Source organism: Peromyscus maniculatus, chromosome 9 (genome assembly GCF_049852395.1).
Source record: "Peromyscus maniculatus bairdii isolate BWxNUB_F1_BW_parent chromosome 9, HU_Pman_BW_mat_3.1, whole genome shotgun sequence".
NCBI classification, from domain to species: Eukaryota; Metazoa; Chordata; class Mammalia; order Rodentia; family Cricetidae; genus Peromyscus; species Peromyscus maniculatus.
This window is the reverse complement of record NC_134860.1, coordinates 65,479,434-65,492,398: the sequence shown is the minus strand read 5'-3', so window position 1 is coordinate 65,492,398 and position 12,965 is coordinate 65,479,434. Positions and strand designations below refer to the sequence as shown.

Below are 12,965 nucleotides of genomic sequence, written 5' to 3'. Positions count from 1 at the left end.
TGGTTTGTAAGTTCTGTTTCCAATCACAAAAACAGACAGCAGAGGAGGCCTAAATCGCATTTCAGTGAATTAGCGTCTTGTCCCAGAGAATCTATCTCACTCTGAACACAGCATAGAACCCAGACTGTGGTCCTGTGTGGCAGGAAGGACTCTCGGTGTAAGAGCAAATTTGTCAGGAGCCCCTACGTGGTTACCTGAGATGACAGGCATCAAGCCCAGCAGCAGCCATCAAATATGGTTAATAAAACAATGACACTCAGATGGGGGTGTATGTACTGGCTCCTCCAGAGAAAGGCCTTGGTCATACCCTGCCAGACAGGGGCAGTGGTAGGCCCAAGGCCTCACCTTCTTTTGTCATTCACACACCTTATGAGACTGAAGTTGGTGCAAATAAATCAGCCAGTGATTTGGAGCTGTATGGAAGGAAGGTCCTAGCACAAGCCTGCACCCCAGCACCGCGGAGGCTGAGGCCGGAAAGGCACGAGTGTAAGCACAACCTGAGCTGCAAAAACAAAAGCACAGCCCTAAACGCCAAAGATCAAAGGGAAAAAGTGAATAAAGGAAACTAAAAGGAAGATCCTGGTGTCTACATCCTAGCTATCCGAGCTCCGTGCCTTGTAGAAAATACGAAAGCCAAGATGACCACAAAGGCCCCAGGGTCGCTCCCCAGAGTTGAGATTCACGAAGGAAAGACACTGAACAGCACAGCAGACCCTGCATGCCCCCTACCTGTCGATGATGACGGGGTCCGACGGGGTCTCATTCCGGTTCCCACAGCTCTTCTTCTCGCAGCATCGACTGCAGATGGAGAGGGAAGCAAAACGAGGAGACGGTGTCAGACTGAAGAAGTTCAGTGAGCACACAGCATAAGAACATTCCCAGATGCCCCAAGTAGCCTCCCGACCGTAAACTGCTCAACAGCAAACTCTGTGGCAGTGTTCTGGTTATTAGAACAACAACAACTAAATCTGGAGCCCCCAAACTCATTCAGATTCTCTGTCTTAGAAGCTGGCTGGTCTCAGCTTTCCCGAGAGCCGTATCTGTAACTTAACCACAGATGTTTAGATTTTAAGGTCTACGAGGTCACTTCCAGGCTGATGCATGATGATTTTATGGAAGTGTATTTTAGGCCTTTGTATCCCAATAAATAGTTAAAGAAAGAAAGGATGCAAGAATGTATAAAATAGACCAGAAGTAGCTGCTCGGGTGATTGTAAACCTTATTGGCCTACCAGCTTCCTCTGGAAAACTCAATGTCCTCTCCAAGCACTTAATTACCCACTCATTGTTGTCATTTTCCAAAGATGAAGGAAGAAGATGAGAATTTATACATTTTAAAATGAATAAATTTTATACATTTTGTAAAAATGAATGTACATAAAAAAGAATGTTATACATTTTAAAATCGAGAGGAAATGAAACACCAAGTTGGAGAAAGGTAGCTAGAAATTTTCGTCAGAACAGAAATAGGACTTGAATGCATCAAGTCCCAGTCCTAAAGTCTCTGCCTCCCAAGGCTTCTCCCTGTAAAGTACAGGGGGCCTGGGAGACAGACAGACAGACAGACAGAGAAGTGCTGAGGGGCCAGGCCCCCAGAGCAATCACAACAACGAGGAAAGGCTCCGAATGACTTGAGAGCAAACACTCAGGTCCAAAAGTGTCTGTTCAAACTCATCCGCCAAACATGAGAAGGCCAACATGGTACACAAACCCCAACCGCTGTTCGTCAGACAAGGGACTCTCAATGCTCACTATCAAGTATGGTTGACTTAGCTTGTAGCCTTGACATAGCTCGTAAGAAAATCATGACCATCCCCACCAGCTGGAGATAGCTAACACGTGTTTGTAATAACCATCTGCATGTGAGTGGGCCATGCCATGACGCTTCTGCAGCTCAGACCCAAGATAGTGCCACCGAGAAACTGCTGGGCCAGGAATAAGAGGCCTGATGTCGAACCCATCACTAACTAACTACAGGAACTCAGTCCATTATCTTGAATCACTCTGAGTTTTGCTTCCCTTCTCCAGAAAGCGGTTGGGTTGGTTATCTTTAGAACGGCTTCTAGGGTTCAGCTGATGAGGGGGAGGCAATGAGAATTCCTGCAAATTTATCATAGTACAAAGAGAAATGGGAAGGAAGCCCATGTGGCAACAAGGGATCTCAAAATGTGCCCCAGCCGGGTCAGGGATCTGCTCAGGGACACTGTGCAGCCCATTCACCTTCTGATCCTCCACAGAATTGAACACAAAGGTAGGGGCTGAAAAGACGGCTCAGCAGTTCAAAGCCCTGACTGCTCTTCTAGAGGGCCCATGTTCAATTCCCAGTACCTCGTAGTGACTCACAACGTCTGTAACTTCAGATCCAGGGGATCAATGCCCTGCTACAGCCACCTGGGGCACCAGGCATGCTTTTGTAGGCAGACATATGTACAGGCAAAACATGGGCAAAAAAGAATTTGTTTTGTTTTGTTTTTTTCTGAGACAGGGTTTCTCTGTGTAGCCCTGGCTGCCCTGGAACTCACTCTGTAGACCAGGCTAGCTTCAAACTAACAGGTGGGACTGCCTCTGCCTCCCAAGTGCTGAGGTTAATGCTGTATTAGTGGATTTCTTGCTGTTATGCTCAGTAAGACTTTTTTTTTAATATTTTATTTACTCTGCTTTATGTGTATGAGTGTTTTGCCTGCATGTATGTATGTATGTGTACCATATGCATGCCTAGTGCTTACAGAGAGCAGAAGAGGGTGTTCGTTGGATCCCCTGAACTGAAGTTATCAGTGATTCTGAGCTGTTACATGGGCTCTAGTAACTGAACCTGGGTCCTCTTCAAGAGCAGCCAGTGTTCTTAACTGATGAGCCATCTCTCCAGCCACCCCCTTTTTTTTTAATGAACATTTTTAAACTTTTGCAATGTATCTCTCTTACCAGAGATATACAGATTAATCAGTGGGCAACCGTACCCTCAGAGTGCAAAAGGCCCTTGAGAGACATTAATGCCTGCTCCTCAAATGGGCACAATGCAGCGCTAAGACATGTATCAAATTAGTAAATATTAAAAATTGTCTCAACTTTCCTGAATGCCAGTCTTTGCCACTGGGACTTTCTGAAATAATATTTGACCTTTGAAGTTATATTAGATCTTAACTTTTAAAATTTCAATTCATCCCAAGATTAACACCAATAAAAAGTCCTAGCCAGCCTCCCAAAGCCCTTATGTTCCCCACAACTCCCTACCCACCCTGTTTCTGGCTCCCACCTTTTCCATAGGTGGGAGTATTCTTTCTGCCAATGTGTTAACATTAGCTGGTCAGGCAAAACAACTTCGCACAGCTCCACAGTTTCAAAAGCCCCACATACACCACCTACCTAAAAACCTCCAAAGCTAGACTCTCCTAACATCACCAGCTTGTCGGCCTCGCCCCAAATATGTGTGCAGCACCAGTACAATTTAATTACAATCACATATGCCCTCAGAATGTGCCGATCTGTTTAGTTTGGGGGGGGGGGATGATTCTGAAGAGGCCTGTAAGTTTGCAAAATTGCTCAGCTGAATTCAGCTGCTTTCCACAGGGATTTCCGCTGTAGTAAAAGAAAAAAAAAATTGCCCCTCCCCCAAAAAGTAAGCTTTGTGCCAGGGTGGTACAATGTGAGGGAGGCCATGGAGAGGAGGAAATGGTCTACAGAGAAAAAAAATGCAGAGAAACTAGAGGGCTAGTCCTCTATTTCTAACAGGAATAGCACCTCTTAATGTTAACACATAGCAGAGAAAAGATACCGACATTCACTGGGCCTGCTGAACTTCAATAGTAAAAATATAAACATAATAACAAGTGGTTGTATTGCCCCAATTGAATGTTCCTTAAAATTTCTCTGGGGCTCTCAGTTGAAATAAATTCCTTTCGTGTGTGGTGTGTGCGTGTGCGTGTGCGTGTTTAAAGAAAGTTCTCATTAATATGTTCTAATTGTGTTTGATTCTTAAGCTTTCGTCAGTCTTAGAGTGCCTGACAATCAAGGATCAAGGAAGCAGTGAACCCAGGACACGTAGAACCACAGTTCACCAACACTGTGGGTAGCTGACACTCAGGAACTGGGTCCCTGAATCACTCAGGTGACATGATCTGGTTTTCTTTCCTCTCTAGACAAGGCCTGAATGACCGGCTTCAGATTCGCCCATTTTAGTACAAAGGCTCTTAGAGCTCTTACTCCAATGGGAAGGTCTCTCAGCCTGAAGTTCCTGAGAAGAGATGTTTATGTTTTGTTTTGAACTAACAATGACTATAAAATATGAAAAAGATAAATTAATAAATAGATAACTAAAGAGAAGACTGAACTTCGATAAGTTAAAGCTTCCCTAAGGGTTGGGGTGGGGGTGGGGGGCGTGTTTCTTTTTTCTCAATGTGTGAAAGTGAAAGCTGTGTCTCTGACCCCGGGTTAGTTTAGTCTTCAATTTATTTGGGGTGCCTTCTGCTCGAAACACTCTCAAGTTGCTCACAGGCCTCTCCTTCCCATGAAATCTTTGAAGGAGGAAAAGGAAAAAGTAAGGCGAGCTGGGCCTGAGAGGTTGGGCCTGAGAAATTTTTATCACAGTCCTGAATCTTACCTGAAATTTTTTTTTTCAGGAAAGGAGGAAAATGAAAGAAAGAAAGATGAAAAGATGGCTGGGGAAGAAAAAAAACGCCCTGGTCTCAGTCAGAGGGTGGGTGTCTAGTCAGCCAAACTCCAGCCCAAGATCAGCTAATGTGTCCTTTTTCCTTTGCAAACTCGTTTTTAAAATTCAACCCTCAACTTTCAAAAAATCTGTCTCTAATTTCAAACTCAAATAAGCTCACAGCATGGTGGCTTTTGTTTTGTTTTCTTCTCCCCAACTCCTCCCTGCAATTGCATAACAAAAGTGTCCAAATTCACGCCATCTGGCCGATAAAGACACTGGCCCCACTGCCCGGCTGGCCCATCTGATTAGGGCCCTGTCTAGCCTGCGCCTTGTGGCGAAAAGTCACAGCTGTGGGCTTTGCTCATGCTCAATACAACTCTGTTATTAGCCAGCTGTAGGCCTCGAGACGACTTCTGTTCAAATTATAATATCTTTTAACCCTCTGAGCATTGAGGGCACAGGGGTGGCTGGCAGCAACATAACACCTAGATATCTCCTTGCTAATAATTGGCGAAATGAACTAAGGCAGGGAAGAGCAGAGACCACTGGGGAAGACAGAAAAAGTTATTCCTAAAGAGATGAATTTTGTCCCTTTGTTTTGTCACACACTCACACACACACACACATGCATCACGCATGCCTCTCTCACACACACACACAAACACCACCACCACTACCGCCAAAGCCAAAGACCAGTTAGTTAATGAACCTTTTACCAATGAATACAGAATAGCAAACCATTCCCGGAAGTACCCAGGTATGCCAGGCAAGACCCTGCAATAAAAGTATGTGTACTAATTAGTCACTGAAGAGCTGGGCACCCCATTCATGCCCTGTCACTGACAGCTGTAACTGACTGTTCAAATGAACAAGGAACGGGTCCCCTGCAGGAGAATCAGTCCCTTTGACTAGTGAGAAGCTCCCCTCTGCCTATCTATGGACTCACCTATCGCTCATCTCCCAACACACACACACACACACACACACACACACACACACACAAACACACAAACACACACACTGCAGACAGTAACCCATCCAACAGATTGTTTATTCGCCCATATTAATATTTGTTTGAAAATCTAGTTTGGAAAGAAAGTCAGAGTGTATCTTCCCCGCTCTCCACTGCAGAGAAGTTACAGTACATTAAATTTTTATATTGTGTTACTAATGCAGACTAAACTAGAGGCTTTAAAAATTGATGCTGCTATTTAAACAGCATAAAATGAGGAGGATTTGATTAGGCTGAAAAAAATAAAAATGTCATCCTTAACTATATGGCTGCATGGGGTGTGTGACTATTATTTAAAGTGATAAGGAGAATTCATTAGACAATGGGCTACTTGGGGCCTTTCTATTCTTTTAGGATTGTCTCTCCAAACAATGATACTTAGAAGCACAGAACAAGAAGAGACCTCCTTTTGACTAGTCAACCAAATCAAAGCACTGTGACTGTGTAGTCTAGGGATTACAGGCAAGTACGTTGTGGAGGGACAGTGTTTTCCTTCTGACCAGACCTGTCAAGAGCTCTGAAGTAATGAAGTATCTCCCCATTGACCAGGCTGTGGCACCTCAGTGCCCTTCTGTTGAGGCCATGGCCAGGCCTCAACTTTGCCTCTTGGTGAATTTGCTTTTCTAATACTTGGCCACAACCTAAACAAGCATGTCTGATTGTTATGATTTCTAACTGGCTGGATTAGGGGGGCAAGAAGGGCTTTAGAGAGCTTCCTAAGGAGCAGTCCCCACTAAATCAGATGGCCTGCAATTATCCACCAAAGTCAGGAACCAGGAACGGAACTGAGAGCAGAGCTGGAAGAAGAACAGAGGCTCTTGCCCTCCACTCAGGCTTTGGAGACAGGGAGATGTGTGCACAAAACAGCCTTTAAATTCTATACTGAAAGGACTTCTTCCCAGAGTCTCCTTTGTACGTCCTTTCCCGTTTATGGAAGGCTCATTAACACCCTGACCACTAGACAGCCTGCACTGAGCACTCCAAAAACATTATTTGAAAGATAGAATGTAAGGATGAATTCCACACACACACACACACACCATCGCCACCAATTTTCTTCTGTGTAAGTAGGAGAAAGAGGGCAATATGTAGAGCTCAAAATAGAATGCACTGGGCCCTGAGGGCAGGCCGGAAAGCCAAGAACTCCAGGAGACTGTACTTTTCACAGTGTGATGCTCTGACTCCATCTTTCCTGGGACTTCAGATGTCCCAAGAACAGGCTTCTCGCTGTCTTTGCACCCACTGGTGACCCCACGCAACTGATTTTTCTGCCCTATGATTTCTTTTTGACAGAAGAAATAGCACTGTTGGGAAATCTCGCAGTCATGGGAGAAGCAACTTTACCAGCAGGGGATAAAAAGCCCAGGCATCTCCAGGAAGGACTTAGGACCTGGCCTCTCAGCCCTCTGGCGGTGCCTTGCCTTGACTGAATCACGCCAGGGTTTAGGGCTCATCGGCTAACTCCACAAGTGGCACCTCTTGGAAATCTACCCTGAGCAAGCAGAGAGTCTGGGGGAACCCTTCATCCCAGCTTCAACCCCCGAGCCAGGCCTGATGCCTAGGCAGCGGCTGAGATTTCCCACCTCGAGGAAGAAACCCTGGGAAGCCAGGGGAATGGAATCCATCTTCTGGAATACCTTTCCCAGTCCAAAGGGCTATGCTCCAAAACAACAGCCTTAAAGACAAGGAGCATTCTTTAAGAGGGGTCCAGCCAGGGACACATCAACCAGGTGCCTTTGGTAAAGCAGCCCCAGGAGCTCCCAACTTTCTAGCCAAGCTGGGGGAGGGGGGGGTAGGCAGCTCTTACCTGCACATCACCTCATGTGTCAACAGAACTCGGCACATTTCTGGATTCTTATTCTGTCCCTCATAGGCTATGGGCTGTCGGAAAGGAAGGCATGGACAGAGTGGAGGCAAAAAAAGGACTTTAGAACAAGTGCAAAAATCAGTTCCCTCTCACTGCCAGTTAGGAGACACTCCCGCCCCCACCCCCAGCACAGAACCAGAGCCGTCGCCTGGTTAGCATAGAAGTTTGTTCTTCGCAAAGAGGAATACCCCAGTAAACTGAACCTTCAGTAATCGTTTGCTGTCTTCAGCCCTTTATTTAACACCACCCCCAAACCCCAGCATTCTCCCATAGCATTGAAAACAGAGCAATGGGGGAGTGGGGGTTTCCTGTTTTTATTTTTGTTTTGTTTTGTTTCCCAGTGTGGACTTGAGGTGAAGGGAAGTGTGAATCCCGCACTGTAAATCCTGCTAGAGGCAGAAGTCACAGACTACCCGCGGGGAGCAGGGAACCAAAGGCAACCTGCCTCCAGGGCTCACCTGCTTAGTGACTGAGTCGATGAGCCTGACGTAGAGGTCCTGTTCTGTGCGGACACCTGCAGGGGAGGAGAGAGGCCGGTGGTGTGTGGGCGCGAATATCAGGACCACTCTCCTACCCCAATCCCTTCCCAGCCCTGGAGTCTGATCCAGCAAGTCAGTCCATCAGGCCACAGACCCCTTGATGGAACTGACCTGGAGGGGGGCAGCGCTCAATCGACATCCGCACCCAAGCCCTGCCCTCGCTAGTCTGGTATCTCCCGGGGTACAGTAGGCGGTAGATAGCCGCTACCACCTGGCTGCTTGTTGACTGAGTGCCTGGTAAGGAAGTCACTTACCGTTGCTGTACAGGAGCTGTAACTTGTAATGGGTACCGTTGTTGGTCTTCTCATTGCCTTGCTCCTAAAAATACAGAAACCCTTCATTCTTGTGCTTTTTGGTACACTCCCCCGCCCCCATCCCAAATGAAAGAAGCAGGCCTTGAACTACCCAACCCCCGTCCAGCCCCGGGTCAAAGGGCAAGGAGCGGCTCCTGCCGCCATTGGCCACCTTGGGAAATTTGTCAAGGATTGCAGCCACTTGACCTTCACCAGCCCTGGTCTCTCCCTCTTAAACAATGTCCTCATAAGTGCACCCCTGCCTCCGGCCGTGATGACCAGACACCCACACCAAGGCTCTCTTTAAACAGTCCCCACCCAATCCTTCTGTCCTTAGCAAGCCCCTGGGCTTCTCTCTGGAGGGAAGAAAAAAAAAAAAGTGAACCCGCCTGTCTTTTAGAAGGGCAACGTTAGTTCTGCAAAACGGAAATGACCAGGCCCAGGGCTCAGGGACATTGGCAACTGGCTACCCCGGGGTTCCCTTTGCCCAGCTGAGGAGGCTGGAGCCCAGTCACAGCTGTTGGGCATATATTGGTTTAGGTAAACAATTCTTCATTTCAGACCAGATCCAGCCCTCAAATCAGGGTTTGAGTTCAAGGGAGACACTACGTCGTTCGGGTAGTCAAGTGTTTCCAGAAAGAAATGGAGCCTGGGAAGGCTGGCCGCAGTTCCCACAAAATATTGAATTGACCTACCTGCACCCCTGGCCCTTGTCGCCGCCGCTGCCAGGTGAAAATAATAAAATAAATAAATAAATAACCTGGACACTGACAGCGGCAGAGTTGGTTATACTTTTAAACAACGGTCTAAAGAACTTTTTCTCCGAGGTCAGTCGGTGGCCTGTCGCGCTACTACTGACCCCAAGGTTAGGCGCTGGGCACTGCCGTGAGCGCCAGATTCGGAGTAGGAACCAGCGGAGGTTGGTGGGGGGAAATCTACTGAGTTAGAGGCTGAGGGTGAGAAGCCTCAATTTATCATCCCTGATGATGCGAGCGGGAAAGTGTCGCAAGTGACAGATGGAATCCTTAGTGCTTTGCAAGGAGGGAGTTGTTAGGCCGGGGAGGGGGCGGGGGCACCAGGGGTCTGCTTACTTTGTCGTTCTCCACGAAGTCCACGAAAGCCGTGCGCTCGATCTCCACCGGCTGTCCCTGCCTGTCGTAGAGCGCCAGGACAAAATGAAAGAAGTTGGATTTCCTCAAGTTAGAGGGAGGTTGCTTTTCAAAGTGGGCCCGGGACAGGGCCACTCCGCTGCAAGGGAAGAGATGGGAGGGAGACAGGATGACGGGGAAAGAGAGAAAGACAGAGTGTTAGGCAGTTACTAACGTGCCCAAACCGCGTGGCAGAGGGGAAAAGAGGTCTACAACCCAGGCCCCAAGACCTTCTGAAACCTTCAGGTCCTTGACCGTGTCCCTCCGATTAAGAAGCGCACTCCCTTAGAGGAGTTGCAATGGGCAACTTACTACCATCATCCAGTTAGTTGTACAGCCGCCCAGAATCCCGTCACCGGGCGCCTAAGTCGGGCTTTTAGTGGAAGCAAAAGACCAAGGACTTCCAGCTGAAGTCCCGAAAAGCGCTTCTAAACCGCAGACGCCTGCCTTGCTGCATCTTTCCTTCAGCCTACTGCCAATCCCCAAAGCTGTGACCACAGCTTTAGGTGGGGGGGATGAGATTCTTTTGCATCTGAGCAAGTGACCCCTTTAATTCCTGTCTAATGAGTTCCCAGACCTGTGACACAGCCTAAAAAGATGGGAAGCCTGGAGCCCAAATCTTGGTCCTCAGGGCCTCACCCACGGTTTGGCTTGCTCTACCGAAATTTGCATCCAGGACAGCATCACTGCAAAATCCCCACAGTCATCGCTGGGGAAAGCGGGCCAGGGTCGAACCCGCGCGCTACTTGAGGACCTTCGCCCCCCAGAGCTGCTCCACGTAGAGAAGCCAAAAACGTTAAGAGACACAGGTGATCCGCCATTCAAGCGTTTTCTCCACTTCCCTGACTCTGTAAAGCTGGACCCGGAGCCCTCCAGAGCCTCGAACATGTACACAGGACCTCCTTGTATACCTGTCTCCGTAAGTGCCACCCACATTTAACTGAAAAATCTGGCGGCGCCGGCGACCTGACAGATGTCAAGGGCAGCCTGGTGACCCTAAGGTCTTCTGGATGCTTGTGTTGGGCATGGGCACGGGCACTTCTTTGAAAGGTGTACATTTTTTTTTTTTTTTGCTAGCTCACCACCCCCAATTCTGACTGCCTGTTCAAACTTTAACAAAGTGCATTTTATTTCGGACGGGAAGACGGGAGGAAGGACGATGTCCTTAAGCCTGGCTAGGAGATGGGTCACGGTGCGGATCTGCCGAACTGCCTTGGTTCCCTCGGCTTGCCGCCGCGGGCGAGTCCTCAGACCGCTGTTGGGAGCCGCCGCCGCCAAGTACCATCTGCTTCTTCTGAGACAACTGAGCATCCCGACTCCGGAGGGGTGGCAGTCGGGTACCGCAGCCGCCGCTTCAGTCACCCGGCATGCGGCCTTTGCTTCCGCTCCTTCAAGGGTGGCAGCCAGTTCGCTCTAGCCGGGACACCTGGAGATGTGGCCTGTCTGGAAAGGGGGTCATTCCCCGGCGTGCAGTCCAGATTTAAGGAGGTTGGCGCGGAGAGCGGAGGGAGAGACAGCAGTCGGAGAAGAAGTTTGTAGGCTCTCGGAGAGAGTAAGGGGGCTGCCTCTCGAAGACCTGGACACGAAGGCCACGAATCCCAATTCAGAAGCCATGGTGAGAAGGGGGACTAGAGTGTCTTCGTGGGATGGAACCCTGGACAAGACTTTACCATCCACACACGTGGAAGATTCGGAAACAAAAATCAACTCGAGGAACCCGCAAAATCGGAGGCTGATCTTCTCTTCGGCTCAGGCGACGGATCTCCGTTTCCTCCTCTCCCGCGACTTCTCCTGTGCTCCGGTCCTTCCTCTTTAATTTCTCGGCCGCCTCGGTTGGTCTGGCCCACTCTCTCCGACCCAGGACCGGCTTGCCTGTCCCCTTTCCCAGAGCTCCCGGCCGCTTTGCCTTCCCCTGCAGTCGCTCAGGCCTTCCCGGATCCCCTCGCCGCCGCCACCATCTGGCGGCTGGGCTCCCCGAGTCTCGAGAACTATCCTGAAAGATGCTGGAGGAAAAGCGCTCGCAGGCGGCGGCGCGGAGAAACCTCGCAGTGACCCGGCAACCGGCTCCGCTGCTGTGCTGGCTGCAGCTAGCTCGGGTCCTCACGCTCCGCTCCTCTGGAGTCCATGAGTAAACGCTGAAGCATGGAGCTTTAATGCTACTTCAAAATATTTCTCCCCCCCAAAGAATGGACTGTGTGGGAAGGAGTGACGGAGAAACACCTATGACCTCGGTAGTTCAGAAACTCCAGTGTTGGCTGCAGGAGGATTCCCCTTGGCCGCAGCGACCTGCCCGCCCCCGGGAGAGCCCCAATGCGCACGGCCTGGAAGGACAGACAGGGACAGAGAGACACACAAGGAGAAGGGGCGAGTGGCACACGGAGAGACAGACACAACCAGAGACACCACGGCTCCAGCCTCATTACCTCTGAGCGGCGACATTGGCGTCCACCACGCCGACGTTCCGGACCCAAGACCTGACCGAATCCATCTCGGCGCCCAGCGACTTTTCTTTCAGAGCTGGTCCTCTTCCTAGCGTATCTTGAATCCCAAACATTTAAAAAGTCTGATCCTCTACTGTCGCCTTAAAAAAAATGACTTTACGACAACACCGCCCGGGCTTTCCGACGCTGCCAGCAAACGGTGTTCTCCGAAGCAATCCCGAGAAAGGGGGCAAGTGACGAAGTTTGGGGCCCTCTTGGAAAGAAATAACCAGCTCTTCCCTCCACGCACAATGCAGTCAAAGTTTGGGTTTTTATCCTCGGTGGCTTCAGATCTGGCGCCTCGGGGCTTCCAGCACCCTAGGTCGCCCGCATCCTTCCAGTTGCAGAGCGTTCTCCAGAAAGTGGTCACAATTTAGAAGCATCACCTGTTCTGGGGAAAAAACAGGAGGAGATAGATAGCTGCCTGCTCGCTCCCCTTCCTCCTGGTCCCCCCTCCCTGCTCCTCCCCACCGTTCCAAGATAGAAAAAAAAAAAAATCCCCAACAGGATCAGTTGTAAGAGGAAGGGGAAGACCCGGAGCCGGGAGGAGGCGGTGGCTGAGAGCGCCGCGGAGCCGGGCTGCAGCGGCGCGCGGGCCCCATGAATGGTTACTACAACCGGGGCCGCGGGAGGCGGAGCCGAGCCCCGATAAGGAGCCTCATTTGCATGGACGCCCGGGATTGGCCGGCTCTGGGCAAGCCGGGCGGACGTCCTCCCGCGGCGTTCGCCAAGCTCGGCGTGGCCCGAAGTCCGGGAGGTGAAAGGCGACCGCTGCAAGCTGCAGGCGCCGAGTCTGGGCCAGAACCCCGAGTGTTTGGCCTGTGTGGGAAGGGCCCCCCCTCAAGTCCTGCCCTGAAGCAGAGTAGCCGGACTCTGAGCGTTAGGAACACGATGGCTCTTGTCTGATCGCGGGAGCAGGAAGCCTGAGCGGATTTGCCTCTAGATGCAGGTTTTTGTCGCCTGCCGGGGGGCACCCAGC

The 12,965-nt window shown here is 50.0% G+C and overlaps 1 protein-coding gene across 1 annotated transcript in view; it reads right to left on the bottom strand.

The window, feature by feature from the left end:
* The window catches only part of Ebf2 (EBF transcription factor 2), a 197,303-nt gene extending 184,692 nt beyond the window's left edge, over positions 1-12,611 (bottom strand). The window contains exons 1-6 of the mRNA XM_006994153.3: positions 11,930-12,611; positions 9,450-9,606; positions 8,320-8,383; positions 7,985-8,040; positions 7,467-7,540; positions 730-798 (exon numbers count right to left, since the gene is read on the bottom strand). Coding sequence (XP_006994215.3) covers positions 730-798; positions 7,467-7,540; positions 7,985-8,040; positions 8,320-8,383; positions 9,450-9,606; positions 11,930-12,060 — 551 coding nt within the window. The 5' untranslated portion in view covers positions 12,061-12,611. The remainder of the gene's footprint in view (positions 1-729; positions 799-7,466; positions 7,541-7,984; positions 8,041-8,319; positions 8,384-9,449; positions 9,607-11,929) is intronic.
* Between the last annotated feature and the right edge of the window lie 354 nt (positions 12,612-12,965).